Below are 24404 nucleotides of genomic sequence, written 5' to 3'. Positions count from 1 at the left end.
TTTACCAAGATGGAAGGAGCATCCAGCTTAAGAGACAGCTTAGGTAGGGTGGAAAATAGATTTGTCAAGGTACAAGGAACCGGCCAAGATAGGGGAAAGATGTAAGAGAAATAACAATGGTAACAAGGCCAGTGAAGTACGTCAGCAGTATAGCAAACAATGTGGCAATGAAGCAAATTAAGGAGGGTAAGGTCCGAGGCTCCAACGACAAAAGCAACTGTGGCTGTTCACTTACTTCCACCACCCCCACCCACCCCTGCACTTGCTGTAGCCGCTACCTCAACCCACACAAAGAATGGTTGCGGGAAGATTGGTAGAACAGGTACGAGCTGGGCAGTAAATCCCCGTGGGAGCCTCAGACTTTCAAGAAGACAGTCCACTCGCTCATCAAACATGCTGGGGTTGCTTGGTTAGTAGGACCCCAGGGCTGCAGGACAGATTGCATGCAGCATGTAACCGCTAATGGCCAAAAACACACTTGCAGGGAGTGCAAAGTGCCAACAGAGTGCCACACCGCAGCCCAAAACGTGACTCCGCACAGAGTACAACCGCTAGCACAACCACTAGGTACGGTAGCTGCCCTGCCGTACACCTGTATCTGCCAGTCTCCATGAGTAGGTCAGGTACAGTGGCCGTGGAACAGCAGTAGCTGTGCAGATAACTGGTTCATTGGCACTTGGAAGTAAGCAGTAGTCCAGTTGGGTGGGAAAAGCATTCTCGCACCTCGCGCCTCTGTATTGTAATCAGCTTCCCACTCCACTGAGTCAATGTCCGGATCATCTCCAATTCAGAAGGTTTCTTAAAACTGTTCTGTTCTAGACGCCTTTGTGTCAGCTCACTCCCGCATTGCTGCAGCGCTGAGATACCCCTCCGGGGGTGAGTCAGGCGCTATACAAACTCATAAATAAATAAATTACCCTGTTATACCTCTTGGTGAAAGGGTCTGGAAAAGGGTGATGGGTAAGGAAAAGGGTGATGTTCAAAGTGTACAGGTAAACTCCACGGCAAAATTGGAACAGGAGACAGCAACCTCCCCTCATGGCTCTCTAGGCATGTGGGGGCAGGCACAAGCACTGCTGCCGGGGAGGGGCTGATGCAAGTGAGTTTTTGTTTGATATGTTTGTCAAATCGCTGACATTTATATTTTGCTGCTTATAAGACTGGGGATATCTGGATGTGCACATATGCGTCAGGTGAGCCTCAAAAACAGTGAAATGATGTGTCAAAAACATTCAGTAATCAATCATATTGAGCATTTTGAGATAGCAATTAGATGCTATGAAAACTCAACATGTGAGTAAATACATGCATATATGACAACAAAAATAAAGGGAACAGAAGTGAATATAAGGGGACCCTCAGACCCTGGTCCAACCTCACTTCATTATCTTATAGCAGCAAACCGGTCTTTTTTCCGGAATGTGGATGTTTGCACACTTCAGGGTCCAGGTAATTGCAAGTTGACTCCACCGCCATGTCATGAACACTGCCAGAACCCTAGCACTCTTCCCTTTCTGTCAATGGAGCAAGTAGAACGCTCATGGAAAGGTGTGGTGAGGCTTTCACTACACCCTCCACCTGTTTCTCCCCATCCCCTCGTCATAGGCCTGCTTAAGACCCACCCCCTGTGAAACATGTATCCCAATGTCCCAATTACACCAATTTGGAAGTTCACTTAACAGAAATGGTACAGGAAGGAATCAAGTCTATCAGCGGGGCTACATAAACCCTCCACAGTACATTGACAAGGCACTGCTGAGATATATATTCTCTCCTGAATATGGACGGTTTCCAAAAACAGACATACAATGTAAACATTCACTTACATAGTGGCTGGAATCTTTATCGTCCACCTTCCGTTTCTTGAGGTCATTTGAGTAATCGGGCCCGTTCCGGCGTTTATCTAAGCCGCGCAGGCTGTCGGGAACCAACAGTGAGTTACTCTGCAGAAACAACACAAACCGATCAAAAGGATTAATTCAATATAACTTTTTGCGCACATGAAAACCAAAAAATGGGTTGGCATTTCAGAAATGCGATGCCTATGCAGCTCGATGGCAACTTGCCCTTCAGGCTAAGTTTGTGTAGAGGACCACATTTTTTTTTTTAATTTTTAGTTAAAGTAAGCTGAATGTGAATAGATCTGTGAATACATGGTAGCCCCGGTCATCAGTCAAGTTCTATTCAGCTATCCTGTCAACTAATCTTTTTTTGTGTGCGTGTTTTTTTTTGGGGGGGGTTCTTTGCTGTTACCTCTTGAACGTGCCAGGACTAATTGAAAGAAATGACTAGGCTTCAGAATGTCAAACGTAAACCAGGGAAGTTTCCCGCTCTATGCATTTCTACACAAAAGCCGAAGGGAAAAAAAATCATGAGGGGGTTAACTAAAATATTCCACAATTAGCTGCATTTTCTCTTCTTTGAGAGAGGTCCTAATTTTATTATTCTAGGAAAAGATAAAGATTGTTATTTTGTGCGCCATAATAGTGTTTACTGGCTTCAAAAGGGGTCTCTTTGAAAAGACTGTTTATTTAATCACAACCTCACCACTTGAGTCAACAAAGAGCTCCATTCTGCGCACAATAAGCAGTGACTAATCTTTTCCACAAATTGCACAGGCAACTTAGCATTCAGATGCGCTCGGTACTAACTGTTGACCCGAAGAAAGCAAGAATTCGATAGTTGTGGGTCACATGACAATTTGACATGCACTGGATTCCCATCTCCCCTCTGGCTACAGCACGAAAACATGTTACAATGAGTCCTTTTAAGTGCAGGATTAGCATATGCAAGGGGCAATTTGTTCAGTGATGTGTTAATGCCGCTAACAATGCTGAATAAGTTGTGTGAAAAACTCCTTTCAAAAAGCACAGATAGCTCGGGGTTTCAAAAGCCCTCTAAAACAAAAGGATGAAAGGCATGGTGCCAGCATACATTTGCATTGCTTATGTACACTAGTTTTTTTTACGTGCGATAAGATAGCCCAGCTTTTGCCACGATAGCTGACCAGCTGCGGGTGCATTTGCAGTGAATACACTTGATAGCTGCGCCTGTGCTTTCCTGGCACAAAGTCGTTTCGAAGACGAATCCATTCATGCATAGGAGACACAATTATGTAGCTATTTGTCTCGTGGCTTTAACTGCTGAACCAGTGATCTGTTTTGTAAGGAGCATAAGGAGTGTAATATGCATTTTCACCATTCGTGTGCCTCTGGAGTCTGTTCGCCAATTATGGTCCAGGGTGTGTTTCTCGGGGACACTGCAGTTGCTTGGCGACTCTCGTATAGTAAAGAGTTTCAGATCCTTACTTTCCTGGTGATCACACCAGTAGGGTAAATCAGGTAAACTAAGGCCTGGATGAAAATGCCTCTGCTGTTTGTACTTTGCAGCCCACGGTCACCAAAATCACTTCCAAGCACGTACCTCCAGGAGTGAAATGGGGATAGTGATGGTGCCTGATTTAGGCATGGTCGAGGTGGGCCCCGATGCCGGGAGTCTTGCTTCAGAATGATGCTTTAAGCTTATCTAGCAAATTGCTTTAAATAATTTAATTCCTGGCTACCACGGCTGTTGATTACATTTATTTAATCACCATAAATGTTCCTCGCTCCCTTCCCTTCACGCCATGCCAGACTTGCTCCTCAGAGCATTGCACTTCCAATTTGACACAGATGAACAGAAGGACGCATTTGCTTTTGTCTAGTGCCTTATCTGAGCCAAGGCCGGACCCAGTTACTTGGTTCATGTCCCGAGTGAGTTCCAGGTTCAAAACCATAGCTGAGTAACAGTTACATCTTCAATAACTTGCATGACTTACAGAAATAGCAAACATAACTTGCTTTCACTTTGAACTCCTCCGGAGCCTCGTTCTAGACTCTGGCACCTAAGACTGTCATTGAGTCTGGTCCTCAAAGATTTGGGTAACCCAATTGTGTGAGCAGCACCTGAGTGAAGTCAAGGGTTTCCCAATGACTTACAGGTGTCGGGTAATTGAAGAGCGCATTAAGACTGATCACAATGAAAAAGTTCAAACATGCAGCTTCTCCAGTTCCTACACCCAAGCTAAGTTTATGGGTTTCAGGAGTTACTAACAACCTTCCCTCGATTCATGATAATCAAATCCGCTTACAGATTCACCTACTAAGAAAAATCAAGTACCTCCTATGGACTCATCTCCTGCAATACAGTTCACACACGGTTGAGTACCCTCATCAAGAAGTACTGAGCTTCCTGAGACTTTCTAGCCACTCTTTGGTAAGGGCAGTACTACATTAGAACTACACATTCATGACAGAGTCCATGTGAAATCACCACATGACAGCAGTGCTCAAAATGCTACACTAGCTGCTCTGAAATGTAATAATCTATCAAGTCTAAGCATTCTTCCATTTCCTTCAAAGCACTTCACCTTCACAACTCTACGTCTCAGTTCTTCTAACTCTCTAAAAAGTGGAAACTTCCAATTTTAAATGAAACAAGCCCTCACCACTCCTTTTCAGGCTTTGCATATTCACTTTGATACTTTCCCACAGTAATTCTACGCTTACCCTACTTCCTTAAAATTGTTTCCTCAAGCAATGGCCTTCATGGCGTCTTTCCTCATGTATGTAATTTTGCATATTTTGGTTCCTTAACTTGCACATCCCCTAACAGTTATGCCCTGAACCTATCCCTGACTTTACACAACACAATAGCTTCCCATCTCCAGCTTTCATAGACCACCGGCACCAACCCAGGATCAATCTCACTATTTTGCTTTACTTATTTTCGACACTGGTGTTAGAATTGTGCACCTGGACAACTGCATCTTAAGCTAACTGCTAACCCCACTTTTCACTTAGGTATGATCGACATTAAATAGCAGCAAAGATTAACTTTTCGCTGTTTAAAAGGGAACTAACTACATCTAGCTTTTCTCCCTTACCTTATTTATTGGGTAAAAGGCTACCCAGCAGTGGGGTTCAGCACCCCTCGAATCATAGTAAAAATAACAGTGTAAAAAAAAAACACAATTACACGAATCAATGAAACAAACAAAATATTAACTTTCATTATAGTGTCTGAACCAATAATTAGCATGTCTAACTACTTTTTTTGGCACCATGTTGATGTACGCGTCCAAGGTCTGATGCCACTGCCTCGTTTTGTACCTCCTTAGACAATGACGTTACTTTGAAGAGAATGGGTGAGCTAGACCATCTGGACAGCCTCTTCCTATGTTGCATTTAGGTTTAAAAAAGCATGTTTTGCAAACTGAACATGGGTATTCGTTTTGTTAGTGTTCAACTTTTTCATAAGAAAATGCTATTTGTTTCAAGTGAATGACATATTTAAAACGACATTTGTTGTCACCACACAGTCAGCTGAGGCTTGGGTTGCTTTCAGTAGAACAGCACTTGCATCTCCAGTTGCGTTTGAATCATCAGCTTCAATCCCCGTTTTACCGCAATCTCAGTCAAACTCAGTCAAACTCACACATTGCTGCAACTCAAACACAATGGATACATTTTAAAAAGCTTTTTACAATCGAGGGGATGCATAAGTGTCAAGAATGTTTTGGAAGTAAAATCCCAATTATTAGAAAGCACCCTGACAAAGTCCATAACTGGCTCTTGCGACCAACCATCCCTGGGCTGTATTTTTTTTGGTGGGGGGGGGGGGGAGCCAACACCAAACTAAGACTATGGGGAGAAATATATATATGTAGGTGCAATAAACACCCTTGGACTTGATCCAGTGCGAGTTGTTTTGATTTCTGAGAGCGTGATTACTGAACATTGTTTTTGGAATATATATATATATATATATATATATATATATATATATATATATATATATATATATATATATATATATATATATATATATATATATATATATATATATATATATATATATTTTTTTTTTTTTTTTGTTTATGGTAGGGTATCAATATTTTAATGAGAGTGGGTTCTGAAGAGGTGCAAATAGCTATCTGGCTACAAATCGGAACATTTATGGGTAAAAATCTGAATTTCATCATTCTGAAGTACAGTGACGACTGGAATAGGGGAAATAGTAACCGTGGCACCTGCAGCACTATTTAGCATCAAGAAATGAATAGCACATACTTCGAGGAAAAAAACTCAATGAAATGTTCCTCGTCGAGACTGGATTAGATTTTATAAGCTAGTCAAATTGAATCTATGAATTACCTTAACAGCGATGTGGCTGGTTCAGGACTTCATGTCCAATGTGGTGCTAGCCCACAAATGAGCATTTATTTAATTACCAAGCTTTTCACTCACTTATTAACACTCACGCTGCTATGGTATGCTTGTGGACTCTTTATTCTTGGCTTGCAGAAAAAGGGAAACAGTAGCCTTAACCCCCAAGGGCTCTACTAAATAGCAATCACGTGGAGCTATATGAACAGGCCATCAAGGCAGGCCCAGCCGCTGCTTGAAGTGCCCTGTAATGTCCATTCCTACAGCCTCTGCAGTAGTCTAAAGTCACATATTAACTAGCCTTGGCACGCATCACTTGGCAGCTGAGCTAACCTCAATTAGCCCTCAGAGCAATAGTTAAGTTAAGAGGTTTTGTAAAGTGCCATGACCTGAAGCGATCCAAGATTTGTCGCAAATGTGAATGACCTTATAAACTGAAAACACCAACTCCAGGAGAACAAGGTAGTCAGTGTATTGAGTGGATGCTTAACCTGTTTAAAAAAATGTAGATGTCAGTATTTTCATTTCTTTTCTTTACGATTAACTTATCTGCTACTTCCCCAAAACAATGAAAGTGATTCAACTGTTAATTTCGGGATGCTGAAGATTACTTGGAGGGGTGTAGCTCAGTTTTCTCCTATAAAAGAGGACAGTGGTTAGATTTCATTGAAAAATTAATTGTACTTTGAGTTAACTGACGTCAATTAAAGAGCATATTAAATGAAGAGTGGGAACTGTTCACTCCTACCACTAGTCTCATGACGTTTGAACTTCATCAGAAGCCTTACATTTTCTTGGCAGACCTGTGAGAAGGTGATTTTAATACTGCGCTTTGCACCCCACCTTGAGAACTTTAGAGAGTGGTTATTACAAGACGAAATCAAATAGTTGCTTTTATTGCGCATTGGGGTTATCTGGTCTTGAGTAAACACAATGAACTTTGTGAACTGTTGAAGACAGGCTGAATCTGAATTCGGGAGTTCTTGAGTAGATTTGATGATGCTGCAGAGAGAGACCCATGGGGCATTACACACCAACCATGAACTGGGCTGTACATGTACAGTCTCAAATAGACTAACATTTTAGCTGCAAAGCCGGTGAATTAAGTTACCAAGCAGGTAAGGTCTATTGTGGTTAAACAAATAATGCAGGTTAATTTGTACAAAGCCTACTTCTCAGAAATTCTAGTTATTACAGTTTCTCCGAACTCCACTATTTCCAATCCATAGATAAACACAAATGAGCCAAAATTAGAAATTCCATTTCCACCCACAAATAAGCACTGGCAAAATCAAAAGGTCTGGATTTAGCCATCAGCCTTTGCTTGGTGTTTTCTCAGTTTTTGAAACACTTTCCAGTATATATATATATATATATATATATATATATATATATATATATATATATATATATATATATATATATACACACACACATATATATAAATAAACAAAAAGGTTATAAGCAAAAGTTTGTTTTGGTTTAAAACACACACACACACACACACACACACACACACACACACACACACACACACACACACACACACACACACACACACACACACACACACACACACACACACACACACACACACACACACACACACACACACACACACACACACACACACACACACACCCAATAGTAGTCCTCACACTTATGCGAAGTACTTTGTGTGGCTGTGCTCCTGTGTTAAGGGCAGAATGTGGTCACTAGAGGTTGTCAAAGGCTGAAGTGTGCTGGCCCTTGCTGTATGGTGGGCAGAATAATATTTTAATTGACAGTACGGACCTAATACATTAAGAAGGCTGGCAAAAAAAAGCCCCTGTAGATCATATATATCAATTTAGTAAAATCAAATAGGACTTGGCTACCGTCAGAGTTGAAAAGAACATGAAACTCAGAGAAGCCATGTTTTCGGCTCAGACGATTAAAACCTGTACCTCATTGATTTTCTTCTTACAAAACCTCTCTTTTAAAGCCCTTGCAGATAGAGCCAAAGCTAACATAAGTCTCACAGAACATGCAATGCGAAAAGAAAGGGGCAGACTGAGTGTCCCACATTATACATTCTTGAAAATAAAATCCCAGGCTATGCTGCCATCTACGCAGGTAGTACCAACAGCCTGTCAAACGAAATGCAACACTGCAAAAGACGACATGCATGTGAACTTCAATCTAATGCCAGCTGTCAGTTACGCTCTATACCATTTGCACGTGTCAATCATTTGAACAAAATTCACACATCACTTTAGTACATTTATGCATAGTATCCTATTGCAGCATGCGCTCTATTAAGGATATTCTGAAGTGTCATGTATTACCTACTGAAATGCCAGATTGAGTGTGCATTAGCAAAGATTATCTAAGTAAGGTAGCAACAACAGACTCAGCATGAAGGACAGACCGCAGCATGAACTCTGCCATGTATCAACTGGGCAGCGCCTGTGGCCTGGTATTGTACCAAAATATGCATAACGTGGTCTTTGCAGGACCAAAACCCATGGGCCAGAAGTGTCTTCTGTACAAGTTACACAGAATGAAAGACTAGCACAGCTCTGTGGATTCATTTGCTAGTGGCTGCTGTAGGTGTGCCACATGAAGGTCACTAGCTGCAATGCCCGCAGGTGGCTCACTGTTTTACTCCTAGGAGGTCGATAAAAACTGTCAACATACCGGGGGAATATACACTTACAGCAGTCAAAGCCATGTTAAGAAATCCCCTTTACAAACGGCTGGTGCAATGCTAGTGATCTGCGCGTGATAGGGTGGGCAGCCATATCGCCTGCAGGGTGGCGAAGTCATTGACAACACACTTTGTGTTTCGGAAACATCAGTGTTCACCCAGCAACAAACAAAGCATAATGAAAATTTCAATAGTCTCAAAAAGCAAAGGTCATATGTATAGAAGCAGCCCAGCGTCTTCTAAAGAAGGTGAACTGGCAAGAACCTGTAGTTCAAAGCTGGTTTTCGAAAATGAAAAGCAACTTAAAGGTATACTACTATTGTATTTATCGCCACAACTTCTTGCAGGGGTGCAAAGTAGAGGAAGGCGAGGATCATTGGGATAACGTTATCATCGATCTTTATTGAAGATGTGATTAGTATTAAACAAGAGTCCTCTTGGGCACTGTCCAGGAAGTAATGAGACCTAAGTTTTTTTTGTTTAAGGGTAGGTTATATTGAAAACATTTTTCTTACCATGCCATACGTACACTCAAAAGAGTGAAGACAAAGATGTTCATGTCATTCTTGGACAACTGGAATAACTTCTTGTTCAAAGTGCAGAAGCAATGAATTATCCAAAAAATGATTTGAGGGCATTTTCATCTTCACAGCAATATCGCTCTTAGATAAAACGAATTTGTCCTAGTTCTAGCATTTATTTTATAGAATTTTTAGAAATGGATTTTACGTAGTACTGAGCACTAGTCGAACATGTATTACCTGAAAGATCATGAGAAATAATCAGTAATATCCTTACCTAGTGAAAAACAAAAACCAATTGTATAATTTCATACTGGAATACTCTAAGAATCTTTCAAGGAGTTAATATGGGACCCATGAATTAGTTATTAGCACACTAACCCAAGTAGATATTGTGGGGGGTGGGAGAGAAGAGGCACTGGGCGCTTTGAGTCAGCTAGCCTCCAACCTTACATGACAACACAACAGGCGCCGCTCCAAGTACAGTGACTGAAACCTAGACGATGCTAAGTTAAAGGGGTGATGGCATATCACAAAAATGTGAAGGACTGTCAATTCAACTAGCTCAGACTACACTAGCTCGACTCCACGGATAATTGAAGGGCGTGGTGTAAACTGGATAAACAGTCTTGGAAAGACCTCATTGTTGTCTCAATGGTCAATTCAATGAAATGTAAAATAAATAAGCAGATACATTGTTTTAGAAATGGCAGGCACTGCGGTTTTCGCTTCTCTTTTGAAGCAGGAGATACTGTGTGCTAGAAAAGCCTCTGTCTGTAGGAATTTCGGCTAACAGTAGTACATTTCTCCATTTTCTACTGAAATTAAGGTTTTAATATAATTCAAAGCAGAATATTTAATGTTCAGTCCCATTAATGACGCACTGAATAAATAAATAAAAAATACCAGTTTCCTACTGATAAATTCGACCAGGACATATTCCACACCTCTCCATCCATATTTAAATGCATTTGGGAGGAATGTAAAGATAAAAGGAGGGGCTCAGCAGCGGTCACATAGGCATTTTTCAGAATGAGTGTGTGGAGAAAGCCTACAGAGTGGCATATATCATTAAGGTTTGCAACCACCCTTCATTCCCGTGCATCTAAAAAGTACCAGATTGAAATCTTCTGCTCATTAGTTAGAACTGGCGTGAAGGGACCACACACATCTTTTCACCAGGAAGACTTATCCTACAGCATCGATATCATACATTTTCTATAATAGGAGCTACTTATTTTCAATTAAAATAATCCCAAGATACTAAACAGTTTTTACTTTATAAAAATAAAAAAATGCATCCTTTAACGTTTTGGAAAGTTACCCAATTTAATAAATAAACTTTTTCATTTACTAGGTTGAGCTGTACAGAAGGGAGCCACTCACAGGTAGCTGGAAAGTTATCAGTAGCTCCCAAGCTATTCCTTGGAGACCTCTATCCTACTGCTTATAAAGTAAGTCTGCTTCAGCATGTCTTCTTTGGGCATGAAAGGGGTACTTTGGGGCAAGGGAGTCTGCTGAATGCTTAGGAGACCACCTGGGTCACTGAGAAGTGACATGTCCAAACTAGCCTAGTCACACATCACTAACCAAAATCAGGAGGCCACTGAGTTTCACTCGTATGACAGCAAAATTAATTAACTGTACAGTAATGTGTTCTGGCACAATACTGTCACAGATGTGGCCCAGAAGCATCCAGTAGTAGTTGCCCACTTTGAAGCAATCCTCTATAATAGGAATGACTATCAGCATATTTGTAACATGCTCAATGTGGATGGCATGGAGTGTACTACGTGGGGTACAAAGGGCTGCCCCTGAATCGTTGATGGGAACGTGGTGGTGTGTGTCTCTTCTGTCGGAGGTGAAGGGTATGAAGCTAAAAGGGTAGAACTCGAAAGAATATGCCGTTCCAAATTAAAAGGACTCTAGGTCGAAGCAATGGATACCGGTGTATCAATGGAATATTCACTGTACACTGTTCATAGTCAGCAGAAGTGGTAAGGTGAGGATCAAGAAGCAGAGAACAAACAGGCCTATGTAGCAGGTGATTGAAGAGTTTTCAGATTCGTGTTGTGAGTACCAGATTTTGGCATCTGCACAGAATAGAGTGCCCCATCAATTCATGATTTTCTAAAACTGGGAATGATCAGACGCGGTGCCTGTCTTAATCGAAGGGCTCTTCTAGGCTGGCACTTGTTTCATAAAAATCTTCCGTGAATGGCTCAGTATGCAATGCATAGTCTTTTCAAGGGGAGTGATCTAAGACACAATCAGAAGACACAGATTTGCAAGCTAATGGCAGAATTTCCTCTTCATTGCTTTTTTTTGGCAATTAATCCATTAATGGAGGCAGTTTTGACTTGTGTTAATGGAACTTCTGGAACCCATTGAAAAGTAGGAGCAATTCGGTGGCAATACATGACATAGGGATATATAATCTGGTTAATAAAATGCTATCATCTGTCAGCAATTGAACCAAATTTCAATACATACTTGGTTATCCTGAAAATCGGACACAGATTGGAGTCACTTGAACCCATGCTGGCACCACGGACTCCACGGTAATTGATTCACTTAGGCACAAGTTTGCTGTATAATTTAATGGTGCGTCAGTATAATTGATATTATGAATTTACAAGCACCTTGAATGACATGAGTCTTTCAAAAACAGCAAACACCCTGTCATTCGCTTTCACCGTAAGGCTGGACTTCTGTGGATTAGACTCATCGACTGGTCAAGAAAACATGAAGTGTGTTTACATTAGTGTAGAATAAGCCAACGGGAGAAAAGAATCAACTGACATTAGACTGGCACAGTGATTCATAATCTGTGGTCCGTGGACCCCTTGGTGTCTAAGACTCCTAAATAGGGTGCAGATTAATAAAGTATAAGCAAATAGAAAAGCAAAATGTAAAATAGAACATTTTAAGGTCTTGTAAATGTGAAGGAATTTGAAATTAGAGGCTAAGATTAAGTGGTTATCCTTAGCTGGATTTGTGGGAACCGTCACAAGCAGCTAACAGAGTATAATACAGAAGATGACTGAACTCGTTTGGAGGACCGATAGAAAGGGAGGACACATACAGAGCAGAAAAAAAGGACAAATCGATATGCTAGTCTTGCATTTTGCGTCATCTTCTAGAATTAAAAACTACATTTAGAAAAGGTTCAACCCTCCCACGAACATTTTTTTAATTGGTTTGTGAACTGAATTAAATGCTTTATCATTTGTGAATCTATTTGATGTATACTTGATTCGATATTTGTGGGTACTGTTTTTAAGTTCAAGGCCGGGATCCTAATTCAGGTTATGACCCTCCCTGGATTCCACTAATGACTCAATGAGGGGACATAGACGGCAAAAGGTGAATCGCCGCTAGACCAGCATATAAAGCTCAAACAGATCAGTTTAAAGAAATCTGCACTTTAAACTCAGCAAGACTCCATCCTCTTGGGCATCACTAGCATCAGAAACTTTAAACAGATCCTTACAATTTAACAGGACGTGGGAGAGCAACATTTGGGGTGGGGAGAGGTTTGCGGCTTTGCAAAACCCTACACAACGCAGCTCTTCTGCAAAGCAGCTTCCAGCTGCTCAGTTATCACGTGCATGTAATTATTCAATTTTCACTAGCTCAAAACAAAATGTATGCACATCAATTTCCATTTATGAAGAAAAGTTGAAACAATTACATCTACAGAGATCAACGCAGGTGCAAGACAATTATTTTAATCTTTTATGGTGGAAACTTTTTAATGTTTGCAGTACTTACTGTGCCTGGTTCTCTTTCTGTTTCCGTAGTGACCAAGTGCACAGACATGCCCGTTCAGACACATAAGCAGAACAGGAAAAACAAAAAAAAGGAGGAAATAATTATTACACGAACGCCAATGTTTTAAAATGGCTTTTATTTTTTTTTTAGGTCATTGCACATTCCTAATACAGTAAAATCCTGAAAATTACATTAATTTGTAAAGATAAATGTACAATTAACCATTTACAATGCCTAATTCATTTTAGAATAAATTATTTTTCTTCCAAAAAAACAAGTGCAATTTTGCCTGTACTGGATGTGCAATTATAGATTTGATATCAAATCTTTACAGGAATATATGCAATTATCAAAATCAGTTGTGTACATTTAATTTACATTTACTTCATAGTTCTCACTCGTGCCAGAAAACGATTTTTAAAAACTAACCACATATGCAATAAAAAGTAGTCCATTTTTTTGGGCGAAACCCATTTGAGAAATACGTAAGATTTGCCAAGTTAAAGTATCTGGGACAAAACAAAGCCAGAACACGCCAACGAATCTTGTATTTAATTTTTTGCAGCCACTGAAATTCTCATGCCGATTTTTGCACAAAGGTTTAATGCTTCCATAATCATCTGCAAGGTGCATCAACTTGCATTTTCTATTTGTCTCAAATTCTTAAACAAAAGTACACAAACTTCTGTGAGCATGAATGTTGAAATCATTAGACCAAGAAAAAGTCCTAATCAGGTTTTCCCCGCCTCTCACCTCGGTGGTGATCTGAATCATGATGCTTCTTGTCGTCTTTCATGGACATGTGGGACTGCCCACCCAGTGCATTAGAGAGGGCAAGGAGACTTGCACTGCTTCCGAGAGAAGACATTCCAGGGGGTGGGAGTCCGGTTGGATGGGGCGTGAGAGGCACTGGCGGTCCATGGCCATGGGAGAGGTGTTGAGCTTGCAACTGCTGCTGCTGTTTTAATTGTAGGCCGCGGTGAAGTGTAAAATGTTCGATGGAGGGGTGATGAGTCAGGCAGGAAGTGTCAATAGAAAAGAAAAGAGAAAAAACTGATAAGAATGTTGTGTTCACCCACAACTTATGCTCAGAACATTTTAGGCAATTTTCATTCTTCCTTGCACTGCAATTATATGATCAAGAAATAGAACGACAATTTTTGAGATACAGCACTTACATACTAAAGCAATAGCAAAGAGGAGCCTTCTAAACCCTAATCTTATAAAGCCATGTACATCACAGCAACACACAATGCAATGCTCCACCTGTGCCCAGATACCCTCTTTTAAGTGCAATGTCGAGAACAATTGAAAGAAAATGCATAGGACATCTAGTAGTATAATAGGTGGACAACAAAAACCGCAAGGCTAGAGATTTTACAGCATCGAAGCATGTTAACCGTACTTCTTAATCTTGCACACATCAACTTTGAAACTGAAAGCAAACAAAAATCCCCCATCACCAAATGCAAGACAGGCTTTTAAAGATGATATACTTGTAAGCATGGCACAATATTGGTATTTAATGTTCTCCAGAGCAGATAAAATAACCTGATGCTCCCATTTTAGAGACTGATATATACAAGAAACGACCATGAGGATGGTGTCAATCAAGATGGTGGACCACACAATAAACTTGTCTAGGATCTCCAGCAGTTCATTTGCCTGACAAAAGGCCATCAAATTTCGCCTTCACTTAAAAGTGAAAAACAGAGCATCTGAAACATTCAGAGATCACCTACCAGGGTGTAGTTCCACAAAACACTACTGCCAACATCTTTTTGCAAGATTACCAAGTCATTCTTTCAAACATACCATCGAGATTTATGCCATGTGGTAGCTAATCAAATTTATAAACCGGAAGGAATACATTCCTCACATGTTAACAAGAGGTTCATCCACATTCAATCCATGTTGTATCTTCTGGCAATATATCAATTTGTTTCTTGCCTAAATACTACACCAGTGGTCTTCAAACTTTTTTATGCCGCGCCCCACTTAATGGGAAAAAGAAAAACAAAACAGCTCCTGCCCCCTCAGAAATTTCCAATTATTCTATTAAATTGTTAATGTGTAAATATGTCTAAACTTATTTTAAAACTTCAGTCAAGTTAGGTTATCATTTAACAAATGCAATCGAATACATGATTGCCAAACATACTATTCTGATCAGGCAGGCCTCACTAAAATAATATCCACAGTGTGAGGCTGGGGGCTTTGAAGAATATTTGGAGTCCCTTCCCTTTTGACACATACTCTCAGCTAAGATATAAATGACACAAGAGGTTAGTGATAGCCCATTACAGTGTGGCTCCGCTGTCGCTTATTTTATTTCACTTAAAACAAAGCACTGCTCTCAGCATGCTTCTTTTGGCCACAGTACCCCTGTACTACACTTTATTCTTAGTAGACTGCTGGAGCCAGTAACCCTTGGTGGGGCAATTTATGAGGCCTTGCCAAAATAGAAGCTATACTGCTGTTCGCACTCGGTTGCATTGACTTGTATCAATTCTGCAGCTGCAAGATATAACCAGCAACAATTTTTTGTAAATCCAGCCGTGGTGGTCAGTTAGAGTGAAATTTAATTGGTTATGAAAAGTGAGTGCATTCGTTTTCATCTATCCTAGAGGAGAGGTAAATGAATTATCACGAACTGTAGGTTTCAATGGCCTAGTGTTTTGGAATGCTTACTCCATGCCACATTGAGATGAACTTTTTAGAAGGGGCATTTTTTCCAATAACAGTTATATTTTGTAATAAACCGGCTCAAAAGAAAGGTAGATTGTCAACTACTTGAAAGAATAAAGTAAGTATAAATCAGACAACACTGAAAAAAATGTACTGCGAGCTTGACCTCTACAAGGTAATGTCAATGCGCGTGGTCAGCAAGGAGACAACTGCCTGGGGCGGGAAACAACTCAAACCGTAGCATAAATAATTTGCTCTACCAGCAATCATAATTTCGTGAAAAACAGCATAACTAAAGAGGGAAGAGTTGTATCAGAGTGCAGAAAAAAACACTGGATGGCTGCAGATGTGAAACCCTTTTGATAAATTGCAGCCGAAATGAGGATCCGGAACCCGGGATGCGTAATTTCAAGGACATGAGTAAAGTTGTAATGTTTATTTAGAGACCAGCTGACACTCTAGTTACTTGAAAAATATTGCAGGTATTAAAACTAAGATGCAACTATCCTAAACACAACATCACTTGTCTCGAGGCAATGCACTGCAGTAATTAAAAAAAAAAAACGAAGCAAACAAGCAGTCCAATAATTATGTTAACTACATTTGCTCACTGTCAAGCTAATTCCATCAGAGGTACAACCATGCACATATTCCCCATTCCCTCAGAAGACAAAGTATAATATATTCCTTACCCCACTATCCAAGGGTGCATTAGTACAAAAGCTGTTACCTACTGATACTACTCCGATAATGCACAACTCCATTGTTGTGCTAAATTATGGTGTGTTATGTCACACTAATTTACGAGAAGAATACTTTCTAGAGATCTTCTTGAATGACAGTTATAGTAAGATTAACAGCACTATTTTTTTTTTACCTTTATTCAAAAATTAAACACTCCCCTCTCACAAAAATGATTAACAGTATGAATAAATACTTCATTTTAACTCGGATTGTATGAATGAGGAACCACAGATTACACAAAGGTATTTGCTGTGCCTATAGCACTGAACGTACCCTACCAAGATTTCAAGAAAAGTGACTAATACTGCAACTTTTAATATACACTTTAGGATATAAATTTAAATCGAAAAGTTATTTTTGCCATTACTTTGCAATAATCAAATCTGTCCTCTTACGACCTTTTACTCGAGAAGCATCTAATACCATGGAATATATGATCCCTTCCTTCACTCAAGAACAGGCTTTGGGTTAACTGCTTAATTACAGAGTCTCTGGGAGGACGCAACGAACACCCCCCCCCCCCCCCACCCCCCTTTGATGCTTACATGGAAAGAACTGGGAAATGAACAAGTATACTGCCATCGATCAAGATTGGCTATCCTACAAATGACCAGTTGTGTGGACTTCCACAAATCATGGCTCTACAGCTTTGAGGCTGTACATTCAAAACCATGTTCAGAACCATGGATAACTATGTTCATCAAGGGTGACTGTCCAATATCGAGATGCTTTCACAATTTGAGGTCAATGAGGTATTGCGTCAACCAGAGATGTGATCAGTCTTGTGCTTTTGTAAAAGATAGTTCTCTCAGATAGAATTGTGGAATGCTGGTAAAATCAACAGATTAAGATGGCTGAAAGAGGATCCACAGGAAATGGAAAAAGTTCAGGAAAACTTATGTATCCAATATGTCAATAAATAGTTGTAAGAATGAAGATTTTATGTGAACGCTTCATCTTTCCTCCTCCAGCTGTTTAACCATAAACAAAGTAACAGCAGCAGCTTTTGTGGCAACCCTTATACCGCTTAAAGCCACATCATTAAAGGTTTAAAGAAACGAAACACATGGTATTAAACAGTGATTGGGCATTTCACAAAGAGCCCATTTCGCCCTTCAGTTAATTCTATCAATGTACTTTTGTATTGCAATATTCCTACATTTGTAGAGGACAATACCCATAATACCCAATCCAACAGTAGCAACTATCAGCATGAAAAAAAGATCTCCCTTCCCCCCTATTCCAAGCTTCTTCTCACCTCTTACGGAACTGGTGATAAAATAAATGTAAGATGCTGATGGTTTTCACAATAGCACATGTTCAACCTTCTTTTGCATCTCCTAAGACTTGACAACAGGACCTGAAATGGACAGCCTTGGGTTGTTTTCACACATCCTTCTAATATTAATATACATTATATATATATAATTCCATGACAAAAAAGTTCCCTCCACCAATCCTTTGATTAAAACGTACTGACAGGCAAGAACCACTCCTCTTGTGCTTTTAATCGGAGGTCCTTTTGACTGCTGATTGTTGTTCCTTCAGTTCTTTTCCTCTCCCTTTAAGGGGTCAGAGGAAGGAAGCTGAGAGTTCCATTGATGCAAAGAGCCAGACACCTATTTCTGTTAAAACTAGTGCATCCATGTGTTGAGGAAGAAGTCTTTGAAGCATTGCAGTAAGCTTCAGAAAATGTACAAAGATAACAACCAAGCAGAATTGTGTGAGAGGAGTGTTGATAACCAAAAGCCAGATTTCAAACAAAACAAAAAAAAGTTTACCTCTTAATAATCTGTACAATTGAATTACAAAAATAAATAAATATCAATTTCTTGAGACTTCCTTCTTGAAGTAGACTACAGAAATCATGCGCCACACAAAGGCATTAGCATCACAACAAAGTCAATGAAAACGGTTAGATTTTCTATGAAACTGCAGAAACCAAAGTCAATACAGATGCGCTCTCCAGCCTTCAGGCATTCACCGCCTCATGCAAACCTGCAGCCAATTATGTGGGTCTACCAATGGAACGTCAGAAGGGGAGATAGGATGCGAGGTGTAAGCACTAGACCAAAGACCTGCACACTAGTTGAAAACAACCAGAAAGGAATGCCTATCATCATCGTGAAATTGTTTACCTGAGTGACTTTTGCCTTTGGGTTCTGGACGAACCGGTCATCGCCCACCACCAAAATGGCTGACTATAGGAAGAAGCCCCTCCCCATTCTTGCTCCTATCCTAACACCCACCTAACCGTCCTCATGTTACTACGGTCTTAATCAAAATGTTTTACACATAAGAGCAACAAAGAATCTGCGGACTGGTCGAGTTTCAATCAATAAGAAAGCAACAGGACGCATCTCTCTGCGCAAGCCATTGCAGACAAACACCCTTCAAAACTGCGGCTGATTTAGATAACTCACTTTAGACAAAACAAATTCACATTTCTGACGCTGAAGATCTGATCGTAAAGTTCAGCGCAGATCTCAGTGCAGTTATTTGGAAAGTAAACATGCATATTGTGAGAGCAGTCACTCTCTAGGCTCAGTTCTACCTGTAGGCAGCTGCTTAACCCTTGGCTCCAGACAGGCAGGTTGCGAGCTCTCATATTAGCATGCTGGGACTCCAGGCACTGATGAGTTAATAAGACATTTGATTCATAGTAAATGTAAATACCAATGTAGAAGCACAAACATTTTTAAGACATTAGCGACACAATAAACACACTTGGAGAGGAATTCACCCTCCTGCAACATGTGATAAACCTGTTAAAAGTAAAGCTAGTTTTGCATAAAAGAAACATGTTTCGATTATCTAATTACAGATAAGATTTCAAAGAGACACCCACGCATCGAAATAGGTCGATAACATTTTGAGTCTGTGATTAGCAAGATTTTTTGGAATTTTTAATTCCAAGTACCTCTAGATATGCTACTCAAGAAAAGCACAGCCCCGAAGTATGGCATTTGCTTAGACAAATTCTGACCATTGCACTAACCATTCTACCCAGCTTTCCTGTAAACAAACGTGTGCATTGTAACAGAGCAAGCGTACAGAAATGATGCAATATGATGCAAGATGCTTGCGGCGATGAAAGGAAAGTGTGCGTAGAAACAGCCCTGCCAACATGTATCATCCAGCCAGAAGCTACTACCAACTAAGACACCGCCACCAAACTACATCGAAGGAACTGCTGCATGCACTGGAAGGATGCTAGCAGCAAAACAGACCTCAGAAACGATTTCTGGAGGCTGCCAAGCGGGGGGATGCCTGGCCAAAAGCGAACAAGTAATACTGTGCTAGCAGTAGAAATATAGGACTTTTGTTACTAGTGAAAGAGCCAATCAAAAAGAAAAAGGCAAAACAACCAAATCAAATATTGAAATCGGTATCCCACATAGCCCTTCAGGTTACCGCAATAGAAGGGAGGCCCAGAACTAATGTCCCCCGCTCAATAGAAGGGAGGCCCAGAACTAATGTCCCCCGCTCAACAAAATATCGGAGACAATGTGGCAGACACATTCATGTGCACAGTTGACAAACTGCCATTTTAACCTATATATATATATATATATATATATATATATATATATATATATATATATATATATATATATATATATATATATATATATATATATATATATATATATATTTTTTTTTTTAATATGGGGGACAAATTCGCCCCCGTTTCCTTGATGCTGGGCATTCCTTTTAATTGTTATTTCTGCAGAAAGTTCCATTCTTGAGCTAAAAAAGTGTTACTAAGTTGTGTGGTGCAGAAGACCCAGCCCCCTTTGATTCAAAGCCGTGCCCTCTGCCCTCCATTAGAACTGACACAGCACTGCCCCAATAGGTTCTTAGAGAGGTCTGTCAAAGCAGCCAGGAATTCCTTTATGATGCGACAACGGTGGGGGATAACTTTTCTTACCCCCAGTTACCATTTCACAGCAGTGAATAAGGAAATGTATAAACTGGCGCTACTTTTTGGTTAAGCATGGTTTTATTTCGGTTGTATTCGCCAAGAAAGGAACTCAAAAGTTAATTATTGAATGAAAGTTTGCGAATAATCAACATTGGATAGCAAGGAGATAGCTCAAAAAATAAAATATTTCCCCACCCTGACAATATCCTGAATGGTTCTGAGTGAGTGAGTAAGGCGTGCAACACTGATACTCATTTGGTTACTTCCCGGTTTGGTTGAATTCCGAAAACAATGTAGTCCAACGATGCCTTTTCCACCTCACTTCTTAATGACATTGGCTGTCCATTCATCTCTCCTTCCTCCTCCAATCTCCCCATCTATCCTTCCCTCAATCCATACATCTTTACCATCCATCCTTACGTCTTTCCATACACCCGCCTCCACATGATCCATCCGTCCATTTATCCATCCTGACTTTTCTGCATCCTTCCTTCCATGCTCCCTCATTATAACCTGTACATGACAACTCAGCCCATCATTCTATTCTTTTGCCGTACTATTTATGAGCTTCTGTTTGGAGACTATTGTCTTCGATCAAAGACAACGGAGCCATTAAGGCGGCTTAATGTGACACAAGTTTTCCAGTTGAACCCACCCTCCATGCCCCCGCTCAAGCTGCAAAAGTGGTGGTTCATGAACAACCCCCCGACCCGCTAGTTAGCATCAATAATTTGACTGGAGCATTTTTATTGTCCACATTTTTCCACATGTTGAAATATTGCTACTGTAGCACTGTAAGACATGGGACTTCTGAGATCAATGTAGAGCTTAGGACCTCTCAAACTGGTGCATTCTAAGACTTTCATATTGTTTAGTGGTGGCCGGAGATCATCCCACACCAGTGGACAGGCGGCTGGTTTTGCCCGTACGAATGGCTAGAATGCAACTGCAAACTTGAACCTTAGTGTTGTGTAATACACCGTCTGAGCTGTTGCTAATGTAGATATGCTTTTAGGTATGTTTCAATGTGTCTGGAATGAGTTTTGAAACTTCTTTAAAAAGGTTTGAAACAGGACAATGGTTTTGAAGTGATGCTGTAATATTAAATACAACCAGTGTTAAACCCATAATAACTAATTTACGTGTTGGCTGGTTGTCCTCGAATCGTACGAGTGGGAGGGCCTTAGGAACCTAAGTGAACACATTGAAGCCTAAATATTAAACCTAGGTAGACCAACACAAACTCGTGTATCAGGCTAACCGTGGTGACAGCAGAAAGCTCGGAGGTGTGGAAGCTCAAACAAACTAGTTGAAAGCACGAGCCATTAAGTGTCCACGGCCCCAGGTAGACATCGACTGCGCGCCTTGTCTGATGCACGCCATGGCTAATGTCCTCTAGATAATATATGCTTTACGAGTAGAATGTTAATGTAACCTCCACTGCACAGTTATACCGAAAGTACAAATCCTAAAGGCTCCAGGCCTGTTGTAGTCGTTTTCTCCTTTCGCTCCAGTTCCCTGCTTATAACAAAATACACCGCCCGGTTATTTATAGGCTTTCCTGGGATTAAGTGGATCCTCGTCCGAATAAACCCTCGAGAGGTTAACCTCATCCTCTTAAACCTCACACAGAACAATCCCGGAGATAGCCAAGGAGAGAAATAAACCGACATCTTGCTAATCCGTTTGCCAATCACCTCCAGCAAAGAGAGCTCTCAAGGAGGGAGGACAGCTCAATCTGCCTGCACCAACTCCTGCGTCTGGCCAAATCTACAAAGATTTCACACAAGAGCGAACTGTGATATTTAGTGGAGAAAAATCATTTATGCATTTACTTTTAGGGATCGGTTTGCCTTTTGCGAAAACAATTCCTCGCAAAGCATTTCAATTATCCACCTACAAGCAAATTAAACAAATCTATAAAAATCCAGTAAGTCCATATAAAAATGATTTACAGTGAATCGAAATAGGGCACATTCACATAGTTTGCAGTTGTTCTTTAAAGCTGGCTAGGACTCGGCCTTCTGGACCTAAGCTAGCCACCCCTGACCTGCACAATGAATGCACTATTTAAACACAACCCTTGAAGTAGCAATACCAGGCACTTCAACAGCTTTGGATCTTTGTCAATCCTGGTCTCTATTAAAAAAATCTCTAAGTCTAGCCTTAATTTTGAGGTGTCTTTTGTCAATAGATTTCACTCCATGGCTCGAAAGGCACTGCTCAGACTCAAGTATAAAGAAGCCACACAGATCGAAGCGTTGACCAATACAACCCCTTGCTTAAGGGTAAGGAACATTACATACAAAATTAGTGATGCAGACGACTGGCTAAGAGAGCAAGGAATATCCATTCCGACTTTTTTATCTAGACAGACGGAGAGAAATGCAAATAATGGGAAACGTTATGGGAAATTGCAGAATGTGAGAACAGGAGTTGGATATAGGGGATGAACTAGCTATAGAGACAGAAAAGCTATAGATCTATTTTATTTATACACGCCAGATTACAGTCCTCTCAATTACACAGCAAGTATTCTGCTGGCACCATGAACTCTACCTAAATGAAGATACCACCATAGCAGACAGAAGAGCACAGGTAAAGATACTCAATGTGCTTTGATGATGGCCTCAACGGTGTGCACGTGAAAAAGGATCAAATTTGTCATCTGAGCTCAATAAGATGTGAGATTTTCCTCAGAGGCAGAAACGTGATCAGACCTATGGCAAACCAGAAGTGATATTTCATATATTTTTTTTAAATGGGAACTTCAAGATTTGGAACAATGGATCACGTGCAGTAAAATTTCAACTCCTATATTTTCGCCAGTGTCCTTAGTCACAACTTCAAAACAAAACGATTGGCTGAGAAAACAATATAGGCTAAATCAAGGTAGTCTCTGCTGAGACGGTTACCATCCTCAGAAACATGGTTAGAACATAGATAGCACTTCGTAGATCTGGACGGTTATCACGAGTGAAGAAGCAGTACATTTAGTTACGGTGGTTTCCAAAACTGTGAAAGGGATGTGTTCATGATCTATACACAATGGACGCTTAACCCGATAGGCAGGAGCTATACAGAATATATGGCATGCATATGTGCTATCCATCACAAAAAGTGGCCGGAGGATTAAAGGCCTAGATATATCAGGGCTGGACTTGCCATTGTACCACTCCGGAATTTTCCAAGCAGTCTACAGTCCAGGGGACGGCTGTCACACAGAATAGACTGCAAAGATCCAACCATATTTTCCATAATAACACCCTAATCACAGCATTCCATATGTAGGGTGAATATGAACATGTTTTTGCCACGTTTACAGCAATTACTTCGATGTCAGAAGGGGAGTCAGCTTTACGCTCGTTCAAAGTGATGTCGGTTTGCTTGACCAGTGGGCCTTACGAAAACGGTTAATTCAGCAGATGCATACATCAAAAGTACAACGTTAACCAGTTATCTAATGTGAATTTTAAAAGGCTAGGTACTCTAGAATAAAATATAACATCTGCTGTACTGACATGTTTTAAATATATATAAACTATAAAAATTACAACAATAAAAAACACACAATAAGACAGAAAGGCCACCCCCTTGAAGAGGTGCCGTTTAACCAATTGCATTCCAGATACTCTCAATTCAAAAACGAACCCCTAGAAGACAACATAAGCTTTGATACTGAAAATGTGTTAGTGCAGAAATAACCAAGTTTAAAATCTCCAAAACATTACTTTTTGCAATGAATGCCATCAAGAAATCTGATGATACGCTCGTTCCCTCTGTGGACCGGAGAATGTTTTGGATAGTTTTAGTGAAGCATCCAAGAGCTCATCCAGATTACCATCTACTGGGTCTAT

The 24404-nt window shown here is 40.4% G+C and overlaps 1 protein-coding gene across 9 annotated transcripts in view; it reads right to left on the bottom strand.

Annotated features, from left to right (window-relative positions):
• Positions 1-24404, bottom strand: part of TLE1 (TLE family member 1, transcriptional corepressor) — a 118386-nt gene that overhangs the window by 56821 nt on the left and 37161 nt on the right. For 3 of the 9 annotated variants that reach the window (XM_078675842.1, XM_078675840.1, XM_078675848.1), the window contains 4 exons: positions 19177-19254; positions 13944-14148; positions 13191-13207; positions 1827-1943 (listed from right to left, as the gene is read on the bottom strand). In XM_078675842.1, the coding sequence (XP_078531968.1) occupies positions 1827-1943; positions 13191-13207; positions 13944-14148; positions 19177-19254 (417 nt within the window). The remainder of the gene's footprint in view (positions 1-1826; positions 1944-13190; positions 13208-13943; positions 14149-19176; positions 19255-24404) is intronic. The other 6 variants (XM_078675841.1, XM_078675843.1, XM_078675844.1 and 3 more) reach the window with 3 other exon arrangements.

The sequence above is a fragment of the Lissotriton helveticus genome, chromosome 2_1 (assembly GCF_964261635.1).
Source record: "Lissotriton helveticus chromosome 2_1, aLisHel1.1, whole genome shotgun sequence".
NCBI lineage: Eukaryota > Metazoa > Chordata > Amphibia > Caudata > Salamandridae > Lissotriton > Lissotriton helveticus.
The sequence above is the reverse complement of the archived record's forward strand: the minus strand, read 5'-3'. Positions and strand labels throughout refer to the sequence as shown.